The sequence below is a fragment of the Alexandromys fortis genome, unplaced genomic scaffold (genome assembly GCF_014885135.2).
Source record: "Alexandromys fortis isolate MF-2015 unplaced genomic scaffold, M_Fortis_MF-2015_v1.1 scaffold_98, whole genome shotgun sequence".
Taxonomy (NCBI): Eukaryota; Metazoa; Chordata; class Mammalia; order Rodentia; family Cricetidae; genus Alexandromys; species Alexandromys fortis.
In genome coordinates, this window is record NW_026068002.1 from 296,993 (window position 1) to 312,330 (window position 15,338).

General features: G+C 42.0%; 1 protein-coding gene across 1 annotated transcript in view; it reads right to left on the minus strand.

The window, feature by feature from the left end:
* Col4a3 (collagen type IV alpha 3 chain) overlaps positions 1 to 15,338 on the minus strand; it is a 132,364-nt gene that overhangs the window by 32,899 nt on the left and 84,127 nt on the right. Inside the window, exons 21-34 of the mRNA XM_050160995.1 lie at positions 14,351 to 14,515; positions 13,809 to 13,901; positions 13,265 to 13,360; positions 12,036 to 12,106; positions 10,556 to 10,738; positions 9,208 to 9,376; positions 7,222 to 7,314; positions 6,324 to 6,425; positions 4,452 to 4,549; positions 3,885 to 4,035; positions 3,478 to 3,591; positions 2,302 to 2,469; positions 822 to 911; positions 365 to 499 (exon numbers count right to left, since the gene is read on the minus strand). Coding sequence (XP_050016952.1) covers positions 365 to 499; positions 822 to 911; positions 2,302 to 2,469; positions 3,478 to 3,591; positions 3,885 to 4,035; positions 4,452 to 4,549; positions 6,324 to 6,425; positions 7,222 to 7,314; positions 9,208 to 9,376; positions 10,556 to 10,738; positions 12,036 to 12,106; positions 13,265 to 13,360; positions 13,809 to 13,901; positions 14,351 to 14,515 — 1,728 coding nt within the window. The remainder of the gene's footprint in view (positions 1 to 364; positions 500 to 821; positions 912 to 2,301; positions 2,470 to 3,477; positions 3,592 to 3,884; positions 4,036 to 4,451; positions 4,550 to 6,323; positions 6,426 to 7,221; positions 7,315 to 9,207; positions 9,377 to 10,555; positions 10,739 to 12,035; positions 12,107 to 13,264; positions 13,361 to 13,808; positions 13,902 to 14,350; positions 14,516 to 15,338) is intronic.

Genomic DNA, 15,338 nt, shown 5'->3' on the forward strand with positions numbered 1-15,338 from the left:
GAACCCTGATTGCTCTTTGGGCTGACGAGGGAGGGGGAGGGAAAGGGGAGGCGGCGGTGGGGAAGAGACAGAAATCTTTAATAAATAAATAAATAAAATAAAAAAAGAACAAAAAAACTAAACTATAAATTTAAAAAAAAGAAAAAAAATCAGCCAGCATCCATTTAAAACCAGCAGACCAGAATGCAAAAATAAAAGTGAATGCGTTCAGTGAACGACATAGTATTGTTCATGCTCAGCCTCCACATGGCTGTGTGACTGAGCAGGTGACTCAACACCGTCCTCACTTGTCAGCTAAAGAGGTTTGCTCAGATAGTTCTGTAGCCCCCAAATTAGCCGACTCTTGACATAGAAAGTTCTTTACCTTTGAGTCCCGGTTCTCCTTTGTACCCCTTTAAATGTGGAATTTGGAGAGATGCAGGATTTCCCTTCTCTCCTCGTTCACCTTTGGCTCCCGGGTGTCCTCTTTCCCCCTTTATTCCTGGGATTCCAAGGCTACCTGACAGACAAAAGTGACCACATCAGGTCCTTCCTTCATAAGCAATGCATTAGAAACCAACATTTAGCAGAGCACATGATAAAACAGAAGTGTGAACGGTGCTGAGAACTGGACAGTGTTTCCAAACACACAGCGTAACAGTGCCGGTGTAGTCTGCAGGGTGACAATCAGCTCCATGCCAATGGGAGAAGGGAACACAGAAAACCCAAATATGTTCTTCCCTCACAACTATATTCTTAAAGAACAAATGTCATTTATTTTGCAACTAAGTAGATAAGCACTGTCCATACCTCATGCCACCGAGAAAGACACCAGCACTCACCTCTCTGCCCCTGTGAACCTGGTTTCCCAGGAGACCCCGGAGGACCAGTGGTTCCAGGATAACCCATCATCCCAAGCTCTCCTTTCTCGCCTGTGGGGACAAATTAACACAAAATGCTCCATGAAGTATAGGCTATGAAAAAACAAAATATTCCAGAAAACAAAATATTATAGACAGAGAAGTTGGGAGAGAGTGATTTTTGTAAATAGGAAAATAACCAAGTTTGTGTAAGAGATGGGTCAACGTCTTTTAAAACTTGGGTCTGTATGCCATTGTAGCAAATCACACCAGAATTGACAACAGTGTTTCCTGAGCTTCTGGTGCATCTGCCGTATTACTTCCTACTCAGTACACCTCTCGTTTTGTTCCTTCATAGTATTTAGTGAAATTAGTTTTTTTCATTGTTTTGAAAAGTAGCTTACTAAGTGATAAAGTTTTATTCTGACGTTTTCATTTATGTATTTCATAATACTTTGTTCTTAATCATCCTAAAGTTGGTTTTTAAATGTAGTTCTTATTGCTCTCCTATTATGGGAGATGTGAACTAGAATAGAGTTGGTACACAATAGAAGCCCAATAATAGGAACAGAAGCATAATGTGTCAGTTAAGCCAAAGAGGAGACCAGTGATGTCCTTATGTCTCGAGGAAGCAGAATGTTCTTTACAAATGAAAGAAGAATTAAACAACCACACATTCAAAGGAATTAGGAAGATATAACAGGAATAGTCTTGTGACCACACTGTAGATGACTTAGATACAATGGGCAAGTTTCTAGAGCAACATGGAACCAAAATGGACTCACGGAACAATAGAAAATCAACTAGAGCTGTTTCTAGTCATCATAAACTACAGAGGACTGATAATTATGTGTATAGGTGACTGGAGAGGCTAGAAGAGGATGGCAGATCCCCTGGAGCTGGAGTTACAGGTGGTCACGAGCCACCTGGTGTGGATCACTTGGGAAAACATCAAGTGGTCTTAACTGCTGAGCAATCTCTCCAGACCCTGAGCTGATAATTTAAACACTTTCCACACAAAAAGAGTCCAGCCCCAGATGACTTCGCTAGTGAACTCTGTCATGTGGTCAAGGAGGAGCAGTTCTTCATAAGCTTTTCCAGGAAACTGTGCAGGGGAACTCACTCCAGCCTGTTCTCTACAGGGCCAGCATTGGTCCAAACAGAATTGAGCCATCACGAGAACACTGACCAGTGTTCCTTGCAAATATAAATGCAAAAACCTCAATAAAATCCTAGTTGGTATCTTATAATATACAAAATTACTCCACAGCAAACATAACCATGTTCTGGGTAATTATAAAATGTAATGGTTCTATTCTACTCTCCTGCCTCTTGACCCTTCCCTCTTAAAATGATTTAGGAGAAAGAATAGGCTAAGCGGAGAGAAGAAGCATACAGTGTGCAGAGTCACCTGGAGGGAAAAATGTGGAAGAAGACTTTGAAGAAATGGCACAAAGAATACCTGGTAGCCCTGGGAATCCTGGAGCTCCTGGATGTCCTTTCCAGCCAGGGGGTCCTATCTCACCTGGATGACCTGGCATTCCTGGTGGGCCGGGTTCTCCAGGCATTCCTGACCTGTCCAAGCCTGGGATGCCAGGGTCTCCCTTTGGCCCCGTATCGCCTCTTCTACCTACAGATGAAGAGATGGATGAGTGATTTAAACAAATGCTTCCCCTAGCACCTCCAATAGCATTTCATTGTTGATTGTTTAGCTATGTGATGTTGGGCAATGAGCACACTGATCTATGTGTTTGTTTATTGTCTCTCCTTACAATCTCTCAAATCCCCATTGCTCTAATGTTATCCATTTCGGGGGTCACGCAGTGATCAAGGAAGAGTGCTCTTGTCTATTTCTGAGAGCCGCAGATGCATGCCAGGACTGCGCTCTATGCCGTTTACCAGCCCTTCACTGCAGGCCTACACAGCAGCTCCCAAGAAGTGAACTCCCATATGTTCTGCAAACAGTGGTCCCACTCTAACGATGAAGTGTTAGCCATGAATTTATCTGCAACAGGTAAGCAGAATGCTAGTCTGCAGACACTCACGCAGTTCTAAAGACCTTTTCCTAGGAGCCAGCACCAGATCTGGTTGAAAGGGCCCAAGTAGGTAGAGTATGTTTCCCAGTCAATAGGTCATGCAGCCTTATTCCCTTGGGTATATTTTCACAGATATTGGTTTCATGTTGCTTATGATGTAATCAACTACATATTTTAGTTTACAGCTAAACAGGTAGCTTTGTGTACGCTTTCTCTGCCTTCATCATCATAAAGCTGCTATTTACTTAGGAAGTTCTAAAAGTAAAACACTGATAGAAAGTCTATGCATATGAATATATATTAATGACTCATCTACCTGCCAGTCTATCTTTATCATCTAAGCTCTTGGTGGGGGTTATATTTCCTTACATAAAAGGAACAAGTTGACTCACTATGGTAAGTTTGAGTCTCTTCGTATAACCAGTACCCACTGCTAATTGGAATATCCATAAAAGCCAGGGTCATATTTCCAAAAAGAACATGTCTTGCTGAACAGCAGTCAGGACTTGTTGCTGGACAGTTTCCAAAGGACAGAGCCAGAGGCCACCTACCCACCCAACCATCTGCCTACCTAGTTCTTGAATGGGAGGCCTTCCTCGTACCTGGTTGCCCTTTCAGTCCATTTAGGCCCGGAAGTCCTTGGACACCCTTGGGTCCTTGTGTGCACCTCCCTGGGGTTCCTTTTGCTCCAGGTGGTCCAGGGTGTCCTGGGTCTCCTGCAATGGAGATTCCAGGCGTATGGTCAGGTGCCAGAGCCCAAGGCCCCATCCTTCTGTGACTTCACCTTGCCAAACCACACCTCTATCTGATACCATCAATATGCTTGTATAGAGGACACTCATGAAAAAAGGAAGAAGTTAGGAGGGGAGGAACATAGAACAGCCAACCTGAATGGAAAAAGAACTAGGCTTTTTCACTGATTTATTCACGGAGATGGAAGTGCTTAGAGCCCCCTAGAGCACCTAGTGGAGCTCACTGAGGAGAAAGGTCATCACACTTGGCCTTGTACCTGGAGGCCCATCAGGTCCATCCTTTCCTGGAGGTCCAGGGAGGCCTGGAGGCCCCGGGAGTCCGATTTCTCCACTTTCCCCAGGATTGCCTCTTTCTCCTGGGAAGCCAGGCTTTCCGGGTTCCCCGGGCTTGGCCAGTGCTGGTTCTCCCTGCAGCAGAGACATTAGGTTAGTGTCCCCAGTGGAGTGCTTCTCAGTTCTGCTTGCTAGGGGTGCTCCGAGTTTGTTTGCAAAGAGACCACAGTTCAGCAAATATTTCCCTTCCAACTTTAGACAATGACCTCGCCGCAAAATACCACTTCAGGAATATGCGGTCCATATCCACTGAAGAAAATGTGAGCATCCCTATATACTCTGAATGTTTATGAAGTCATTAATAAAGGAATAGATATGTGAGTTTCCACAGGGACTTAAAATCTAATATCTACAAATATTCTGGAAAATTAGTATCTTTATTTATAAATATACTGAGAATTTCTAAATCCAAGTGTCTTGTCTGATAAGGGCATTTCAACTACTGATTGTAATTGGCCCACCCTGAACTCAGTGTTTCAGTTACTTCAGACCTTGGCTCCTGGGTGGCCTGGTTCTCCAGGACGGCCTGGCTTTCCCGGTTCCCCAGGACAACCAGGTGATCCTTTTGTTCCTGGGAAACCTTGATCTCCTATAAAAAAAAAAAACACAAAACACAAGCAGTAAATATTGGAGATTAGCCTCATAGAAAGTTTGTGAGCAATATTTCCTTTATCAAATACAGTGATGAGGCATCCAGGTAGAGAGATGCTTGTATGAATGTTTGGATGATGATAAAACCAATGGATAATTTAGCAATTCAAAAATAAAAACCAAAACAAAAGACTGAGTTCCAAGTCAAATTGCCTTGGCTATGAAAGTTGTTTCAATAAGAAAAAAGAAAAAGAAAATTCTTAAACCTCAACTACTCCAGTGCAGAGTTATGGAGCCAGGGCCAGTGGATACACCCACAGTACAGAGGTCCTCTAGCTCTTTGGCTAGCTCTGCTTTCCAGAGTTTCCTGCATTTGTCCAGAGAGTGGATCCAGAGTTGCAAAATTAGCATGCAGGTTGTTAATGGAAGACCCAGGAAGGACTAGGCAAAATATGGGCCAGGCTCCATTAGTTCATGAAGGAAGAAATCCGTGAAATTAAAATCAAACCTGCTTCGGGGGTTGGATTTCCATTTGCTAAGTGTTACCTTACATGGGTCGAATTGATGTGCAATAATCAACAATGACGTATTAACAAGAGGTAAAATATCAAAACAATTGTATTTTAGAAAACAATTTAGGCAGTTGTGAACAAACACAAAGGTATCATAAAGCCTACAGTTCTACATAATAGTCCAGTGCCTGAGGATTTTATGAACGGATCCTGGCCTGGATTTTGTCTGATGTGCTTATCAGAGGCACTGCTCAAATTATTATTCAGTATAAGCAGCTAGAGTTGTTGGAATGTCTCTGTTTTGATGAAAACAGTTTCCTTCGTTTTTCTTGTCAAAGAGATTTATTTTATCATCTTAAAATTAGGTTTATGTATGTGGGCCTGTCAGTATGAGTGCCAACGCCTACAGAGACCAGAGGCACCAGGGTCCCCCCTGGTTACAGGTACAGGCAAGTGTGAGATGTCTGACCCAGGTTCTGGGTATCAAACTCCAGGACTCTGTAAGAGCAGTATCTACTTATACCTGCTCAGCCATCTCTCCAGCCCTGGCAACTTTCCTTAAAGCAGAATATATACTCTAATTGTTTTAATGCTCACAGGGAAGCCTAGGGTTTTATTATGTTTGACGCTATGGAATGAATTCAGAGCCTTATTCACGCTAAACACACACTCTACTGCTATACCATATAGCCTCAGGCCAATGTGAGATTAGTATTTAATCTCTTATTTAAAACTGTGTGGAATTCAAGAAATACATAAACCCAAGAAGGGCAGAGTTAAATAAAAAATTCTTATGACTAGAAAGAATTGCTATTACCATTTTAGAGAATTACCTTCCAAGGTTTTTGTTTTTTGCTAGTTTTCTGTGCTCTTTTAGAAAGCATGATTGGCGGGCCTGTGTGACGATGGCTCAGCATACAGAGTTTTCCACTGCTAAGCCCGCTGACCTGAGTTCCAGCCCTGCGATCCGCATGGCGGAAAGAGAGAATGGAGTCTGGCAACTGTCCTCTAACTTCCACATGTCCTCCCTATCCCCATGGCACACAAAATAAATATGTTAAAGTGCAGAAAGAAAAAATATGATTAATATGGTGCCTGGCCCAATGCGAATTCTGTCTTTTCACCTGATACCGTCCTAAGACTTCTGAAGAGTCTTGGGCAGCATCGTTTGCGCCACAGATGGTGTGTTTCCTATTTTATTCATGGTTATAGCTTCAAAGCATCCACAGAGGACCTTATATTCCACAGTTTTTAATTTACCTTTAGGTCCTGGAGGCCCAGGAAGTCCAATTCCTGGGAGCCCTGGTTCACCATCAGGTCCAGGAAGACCAGGCTCACATATTCCCACAGGTCCAGGCAAACCTTAAAAACACATACATGCACACATCAGTGAATTTCCTTCATTTGTTTTCCTAAAGAAATGTCTGTGTTCTCTGTGTCCTCCCAGCGCTTTCTGGAAATTGTGAAATACGTTTTAAGGTAACATCAGCCTTTCTTTCCTATCCAGTGGGCTAGAGGTCAGGAACTGCTATAAATTTTAAAAATGTAACTTTCCAGGACAGTGGAGGCACATGCCTTTAATCCCAGCCTTGGGAGGCAGAAGAAGGTGATCCCTGTGAGTTCAAGGCCAGCCTGGTCTAGAAAGCGGGTTCCAGGACAGCCAGGGCTGTTACACAGAGAAACCATATCTTGAAAAACCAATAAACAAACAAACAAATGATATAATTTAATAATTTAAGAAGATCCTAAATATCTTGAGTGATATGTCTTCCTCTATAAATCAAAATTAAATTTCAAATACTTTTGTAGGTAAATCAGTTTCAAATAAAGTTGCTGCGGGAAACACACTGATTCGTGGGATAGGCGCTGCTTGCTCTCCCAGCAGAAGCCATATCACTCTGCTCTATAACCTCTGTAAGCAACTGTATCCGTTATCTTTTGGAACTGTTGCTTCAGAAGCACCAGGGAGCCTGTGGATAACCTCAAAGGACATTAGAAAGCCCCCTGCCTGCTTGCTTTTCAGAATGGTTCCCACCTGTAGTCTCTTTCAGATCCAATGAATGTATTTTCTTTTCTTTAAAATGGGAGTGGTATTTTCCCAGGAAAGTGGGAGCGCCATCTAATGTCATGGACTGTGTTTGTCAAGAGGGGTACTCACCAGGTAGACCTCGGCGACCGGCCTGCCCAGGGGGCCCTGGAGGTCCTGGGGGACCTGGAACTGGTGTTGATATGCCCGGTTCTCCTTTAAGACCTTAAGAAAAAGACATGATTGTAATATTGGGTTGTGTATTAAAGTATGTTTTTGCAACTGTGGGAACTATTAAGAAGGAATTTAAACACATCCCAAGGAAAATAAAACCAAGCCCTGTTTCTGTGGGTTTCAAAAGTAGTTCAGGGGTGACCAGTCTGCAGAAACTTTTCTAGTTGATCTGCAAATATTCATTGAGCCTTGCTTTACTTAATAACCCTGCAGGGGGAGCTGGAGAGATAGTTCAGCTGTTAAAGTCAGGACTGCTCATCCAGGGGGGCCTGGGTTCAATTCCCAGCACCCTCATGGCAGGTCACACTGTCTGTCACTTCAAGATCTGACACCCTCACATAGACATGACAGCAGTTAAAACACCAATGCAAATAAAAATAAATAAATTATTAACAAAAAGAAATACGATAGCCCAGCAGGCTGGCCTATGAAATGAAAGCTTACTTGCTCCAGGAATTGATAGGAGGAGTGAAGTTGGAGAATAGTGGCAGGGTACCAGTTTATCGAATGGCTGGTGTTCACGGAAAGCTAGTGAGGTCTACTGAACAAAACAACAAGTGTGACTCGGCTTGTGAGGCCCGGATTTGAAGCTTGGCACTGCTGTTTGCAAGCTCCGTGGGCATGGACCTATTTCTTAACCTCTTTGAAAAGTTCCTTCTATGTCGCTGTGGAAATAATGATCACCTTGCAGGTAAATATTTAAGGGAATTCTCTGAAAATACTGGCCAGTGTTAAACCATGTTTGTGATTAGTCTTCTCACCATCAACGTTAATAATAATAAAAAAATTGGCTTCATTCAAAACTATAAAAACATGATGGGAGAATTTGATACATTCATATTTAGAAAGAACAGAAGAGGGTTGGATGAAGGATTAAGCAAGAGTCAATAGACTATATAAAGGTCCAGGCAGTAAGTAATTTGGGTTTTGTAGTTCTGATCTATTACAGCTATATTGTAATAGATCACTGGTCATTGTTCAGTAGCTGCCAAGAACACAGAAGTGTGGCTAAGTCCCAATAATCTTGTAATACCACTGTAATTTGGATTCTATAATTTTAATTTGTACTAGAATGTTATTAAGATCTTCTTCCGTTGCTAAAAAAAACTATAGGAACCCTTCTTAACTTTGGACCACACGAAATTCACTGATGGGCTAGGTTTGGGCTTCCATGTAGTATGCTAAATCCCTGAATGAGAACAACAGTCTCCAAGTTTAAAAAAAAATAAATGTCATTAAATAAGCTTTACATACATGTGGATAAAATATACATTCATTTGATGACATATGAACACTATGGAGTGGTACCCGAATCTTGATAAAGATGATTTGGACATCATGGGTTTCCAATCAATCACTGTTTAAGTGCTCACTGAAGTGATAAATACCACACAGGCATGACTTGTTGAAAACTCTCCACAGTAGGGCCCTATCCAATACCTGTGGGACGCCAAAGTCACATGGGCTTTAAAATTATTATCGATGATTTTCACATATCTTAGCTGTTTTGATGTTTGGTTTGTAACCTGGAGTCACAGATACAAGGGAAAACACTTCTTCAGATCAATTTGTTCTAATTTAATTTACTTAGTTAGTTATTTATATTTTGCTTTTTGCCCCTCATGTCTTGTAGTTGAATTCTACCCAACCCTTGGAAAGTGTATTGATATCAGTCATAGTAAGCAATGGTTATAGGAAGTTTCAGATGAACTTCCTGTTACAGGGGAAATGGATTTTCTCTGTCACGTCTTTCCCAATCTCCGAGGAGAAAGACTTTCCAGGAACAGATTTATGTATATGTTCATTAGTTCTGAAAGAGCCTTGTAGGCTATGAGAACCATCCCCCACTTCGCAGGAAAGCAAGACTGGAAAAAACTAACCAACCGGCTTCTCCAGGTGGTCCCGGAGCTCCAGGAACTCCTTGCGTTCCCTTTGGACCTGTTTCTCCTCGAGGTCCATAGCCCGGTGGTCCAGCTGGTCCTGGGGGTCCCGGAGGTCCAGGTGATCCAGGAGCCCCTGGAGGTCCCTGGTCCCCTTTCCTTCCACTCAGGGCCTGTGACAACGGGAACATGTTCGGCAGTGTCTCAATTCAGTATTTCCTTACCGCAGGGTAGTTCAAGCGCAAACAGGGGACCACGTAGGCTGTCTGGGAATCCCTGGTCCTGCAGATGCACCAGGAAAAACTGCCTACAGTATCTACATTCCGGCGAGATGGATTCACCTTGTTAAGAAGATCTGTAAATGACTGATGAGCGTGTGTGTGTGTGTGTGTGTGTGTGTGTGTGCGTGCGTGTGTGTGTGCGGGCGCGCGCGCAGGCACATAGATGCACATGTGTATATATGTGAGTGTATCTTCAAACTTGCTTACCAAGTTTCCCCCACTGTCCCACTTGAGATCCTATGTATTGAATAAATCTGATTAACCTTTTGGAAAATTGGAAAAGCTGGCCTTTTGTAGATTCACTTGGGCAAACTTCTCATAGGTACATTGTGGGGCACCCCATGACCTTTCCAGTTGAATGTGTGAGAAATTCTATCCTTGGAAAAGAATAACCTTTACATGAACTGAAATGTTTTAGACATTTTATCTCTTCATTTGACTAATATATCCCTGAATATTGTATCTTGTATGCATTTAAGTAGAAGAATAAGAACAATCCCAAAAATCTTTGCTAAAAATTTCCTTTACTAGTAAATTTTTTCCTTTTCTCTTCTTCCTTTCCAGTTCAGCTCCTCTCCTTATTTTTGGAGACTGGATCTCACATGGCCCAAGTTGGCCTAGAACTTTCTATGTAACTAAGAATGACCTTGAACTTCTGCTATGACTTCCTCCAGCCTGGATTACAGATATGGGCACTCCTGTCCCATTTATTCCACGTTGAGGATTAAATCCAGCACTTGCTCTGTGTGTGGAAGTGTTCTGCCAACTGAGCCACATCTTATCCCCATTTTTTGGAGTTTTTCTACAAATGCATTCGACCCACATATTGAGATACAGGGTGTGAACCAGTGTTGTTATCAGCATAGAGTTTGAGTTGGGCTAAGCCATTGAAAGGAGCTCATTTTTTCCAAATACTATGAATATCTGCTTGGGTTATTACTGCTATTTTGAAGACGTCTTATTTTGTGGCTAGAGTGAAGAACTACGTAATTTTGGTGATCACATTATCTCCTGGATTCTGAGCATTTTACTACAGAGTGGAAAATTAAAAAAAAAATTCTAAATACGAACCGGTTCACCTCTAGGTCCTGGCGATCCCTTTGCTCCTGGACTTCCAGGAATTCCATCGAAGCCCTTTCTCCCTGGCAGGCCTCTGAGTCCAGGTTCACCTGGGTCACCCATTTGCCCCCAGGGTAGAGGTGTTTCACCTTTGCTTCCTTTCAGTCCTGGGTGCCCTTGGTCCCCTGGGAATCCCTGTGGTGACACAAAAGGGAGTCAGCCTTCTGTTCTGGTAGAACTGTCCTTGGTCAGTTGTAAAAACATTCTCAAGAAGAACTTTTCAAATTTAATAAACATGGATTTTCCCCAAAACACATTTAATATTTATATGCTGACAGACATATGTAGTTGTATGTTTATATAAAACACCTAATATACACATACTATTAAATACATATGTTAGAGGTTGATTAGTTATTGTACACAAAGACCCGTGATGCTGCTATCTGAAGGGTAGACAGCCCAGTGCCTGTATCAGGGACCGCCCATGTGCCTGCCTTGGTCTCTGAGTGTCTCTTCTGCTTTAGAGGAAAATACTAGAACATGGATATCTTTCCGCATACATTCCTTTTGGTGGAGGTGGGGAGGAGTGGTTTTAAAGAAAGAGTCTCAAACTGTGGACAAGCTGACATGGAAGACCCAGCAATCCTGTCTCAGTATCCAGTGTTAGGATTGCAGGTATAAGTCACCAAATTTAGCTGTTAACATGAACTTTTTTGTGTGCCACAAATACCATGCCAAACATTTTATTTATTTTGTTTTACTTTTTAACTTCCCAAAATGAAAAAAGAAGCCACCTAGACATTATAAGTCATTGGGATTAAAACAATAATTACTTCATTGACATAGTGGTAGAAATTCTATCTGCCATAGCATCATCAGAATTCAGACTATGTTCGAGTGTTGATAAATTCTAAAATGCATCTCTTAGTTATCAAATATAACTTTCTGGCTCATTATATAATAAATAGAATTAATAACAGGGTTATACATAACAGTAAAATGACAGATGATCTGTAGCTGTAACAACTATACTGAGATATGAAGGCATATAAAGATATATTGAGGTATAAGCTACATACCATAAAATTGATTCTTTACAAGTATGTATATATATATACCTAAATATGTAGATATGTATATGTGATTATATATCACTAAAATTTAATAATTTTAACCATAATCAGCATTAAATCATCTTCATTGCGCCCACAGATAACCTCGAATCCATCTATCATCAATCCCGGTTTCCACACTCAGCCCCAGGCAGCGATCTAATTTCTGTCTCCGCCACCACTAAAAATGACGTGTGCATGAATAAATTCACCAGTTCACTCATTTACTCAACAAGCACCTGTGACCGCACCTTCCGTTTCCTGAGTTCAAAACCTACACTTTTCCATTCCCTGCGGACCCATGTGGGATGCAGTCATATTTCTAGAGAACTCAGCCTTACGAGCTGAAACTAAAGTTTATAACCATGAGATCTTACTGCAAATCCTGGGAGACCTGGGCTTCCGGGGGACCCCGGGTTTCCTTTCATGCCAGGTGCACCTCGTCCTCCTGCAAAGCAATTGATTACGATCTGTTGAGCAGAGCAGTGCCATGTACGGAGAAGACAAAGCATTTCCTGCTGAAGACCAAAAAAAGAATTCCTATCCTGTCCATGTAGGCAAAGTGGTCAACCGGAACACGTAGATCCCAGCTTCCCAGCCCTCTCAACCTTGCAATTTTAAGGGCATATATATATTATATATTTACTTTTCTCACAGTAAAAATAATATATGCTCACTGAAAGAAAATTATACAGAAGAAAATAAAAACTGTGAATCTACCATGACAAAGTTAGCATTTGCTCAATTTTAGAATATATTGTAAATCTTTAGAATCATACAAGATACCTGTCAACCTGTCAATAAGTATAGATGTCGAGATTCACATCAAAACATTTTTGACTATTATCTGGCTAGGCTATTTTTTTTCCTTTTTAACTAACTGCTGTTTTTCACCATGTAAGCTATGTTTTCAGCCTTTAGCCACTGTCATGAATGCTAAGCAGGTGTGCTCAGATAAACAGCCCTCCAAATGTGCGATTCTCCTGTCTGTCCCCGACATGAAAAGACAGCATAGCCAATGATGTTTTCCCCTTAAAAAATTGATCCAGCAAATTTTTGAGTTAGAAATTAACCTAATGCTAAATAAAATAATTCAAGCTTTTATATAAAAATCTTTGTTATGAAAAATAACTTAGAATGCTGGAGTATAAGCAGCTGGAGCCGAGTACCTGGCAGGCTTCTCAAGTGTGCCCGCCCTTCAGCGGGCACCACCCCTACAGCTGTGGGCATGGCTGCTAATTTTTACCGCCCTCATGCCTTACAGGACAAGCAAATACTGCGGGTGTCATCAACTCTCTCAAAAGTGGGACTGACCGAGAAGGACTCTGTGTTTGCAAAGGGGTCCCTTGCTTCTTCTGTGGGTCCCCAGCAGGACTCCCTTTACAATTCCCAGGGAGGGAGGCTTCATTAAGCACTCAGTTACCCAAATGGAACTGGAAAAAAGATGTCAGAGATTTTGACTGACTTCGTGGTAACACAGTGACTTCAGAACTCTTCCTTTAAGATCATTATGCCACTCAGGCAACCTAACACCCTTTCCAAGGTCCCAATTTGTTTACTTTTCTGTCCCCACAAAGCTGCAAATTTTCACACAAAGTGTCCATACCTGGGATACCTTTGACACCATCTAGTCCTGGAAATCCGGGGAGACCAGGGGGCCCTGGGATGCAATGGACCTCTGTGCACGGAAGGCCTGGTTCTCCTGCAACGGGACAGCGCAGGCATCGGATTCCAAGCCACACAGAGTGGCCGGAAAGGACAGGTATTCCCCACCCACCGTATTTACTGAAACATTTTTTAATGTTGTGAAACTAATCCCGGTATTAATTTACATTTCTGTGTATGTTCTCTTGTGAGTTATGAGTCTTTGAGAGAGGAAAGTTGAAGAACCTACACATAAAGCATCTACTGTTTCGATTTCTCCCTGTGCACCTAGGATGGACTCACTTCAGGCTTAGCATGCTAACTGAATTACTGACTTACAGATAAATGGATACTTCTAGGTAACTGGCTGGAAAAGAGGTAATTCTCTGACTACTTGAGAGATCACTGCTGCTTGGAGAGGGGAAAAAAATTGGTGAAGCCGTGATGGAAGTGGATTTTTTTGTTTGTTTGTTTTTTAAACAGCATACCACTAGGTTTGAACAAACCTTTCGGCCCGCCAATTCCTGGGTCTCCTGGAGGTCCAATATTGCCTGGCACTCCATGATCACCAGGTGGTCCCGGTTGAAAAACAATGTTACCTAAGAAAAGACACCGTCAGAGATCAGTTTTTTGTCTGTGTATATCAGTGGTTAGAGTGCTGGTCTGACACATGATGCGTGAGGCCCTGGGTTCAACAATCAACACTGACACAACACAAAACAATAGTAACACTACCACTAAATACACACACACACACACACACACACACACACACACACAGAGTTAATTTTATTTGCTTTTTGGATATACATATAATTTTACATGCATTTCTTACATCCTTCTGGTGAAAGCTGCACCTTTAGAAGTTTCTCTACAAGAGAAGATGTGTGCTTACAAAGATGTATTGTTTTATTTACATTTTCTAGGTTGTACACAGGTACGTGACCATGTCTGAGTTTAGATGGCTTTGATGTGATTGTCCTCAGGAAGTTCTGTGGCACCTGCCATAGGGCAATGGACTCCTAAATACTCCATTTTATATCTTTACCTGGAAGTCCTGGAGGTCCTGGTGGGCCTGGTGGACCTGGTGAACCCGGGCAGCCCAGGGGTCCAGGAGGGCCCACAGTGCCTTTTCCAGGGGGTCCTCTCTCCCCTTTACTTCCTTTCAAGCCTGGCCATCCAGGAGGTCCTCTGAGGCCAGGCCTTGACAGACCTTGGAAGAAAGAGCCATTTGTAGTGTTTTAATTTTTCTTCTGATGAATATGTTTATTTTTCAGTTGAAAACAGGAAGATAGATTTATTTACAAGAGTTGTGAAGTTGATAGCTAATTAAAGCTTGTAAAACAAAAAAAGAGACTATCCTTCCTTCCTTGGCGGACTTGATAGATGGCATTGTATTAAGACAAAGTGTGAAACAGCCCATTCCAACAAGCTGACTCATGCAATTTGGTACAGGGAGCTGGAGCAGAGTGTGGAGTGAGCTGTAAGTTTTATGTTCAATGACTTATGAGGAGATCTTGCACATGTGTTACTTTGTAAATGTTTTTTAATTAGAAACTAGAGGATGCTTAATTTTGGCACTCTCAGATGAGAAAGAACAAGTTGCAACTGAAATGTATTTCCACCGTTGAAAGGTGGGGAAAGGTGGACATATCTGCATAGAGATGCTAGAGTAGATGGTGTAGACCCAACCCTAAGTCAGCAATGTTGCGATGAGGGGCCATCTTGAACTTCTGCCTCACAAACAATTTAAGTGTTAGGAGGAGTGATATTGCCACCAAAGAGCTAAGAAACCAGCCGGGTTGTTAATTGAGCCCAAAGCTAAATCCTTCTGATTGTAATCCTGCTTCAGAATCTTGTACCTTTCTGTTCACTGCCTTCTTAGAGGGGACAGTGCTTTTCTTAGGGTCTTGGGGTGGAGAAGGAAGTTTCATTAAATTCTCATTGAAAAGCTGCTCATTCTAACTTCAGGAGATACCCACCCCTAACACACACACACACATATGTATATGTATATATATATGTATATATATATA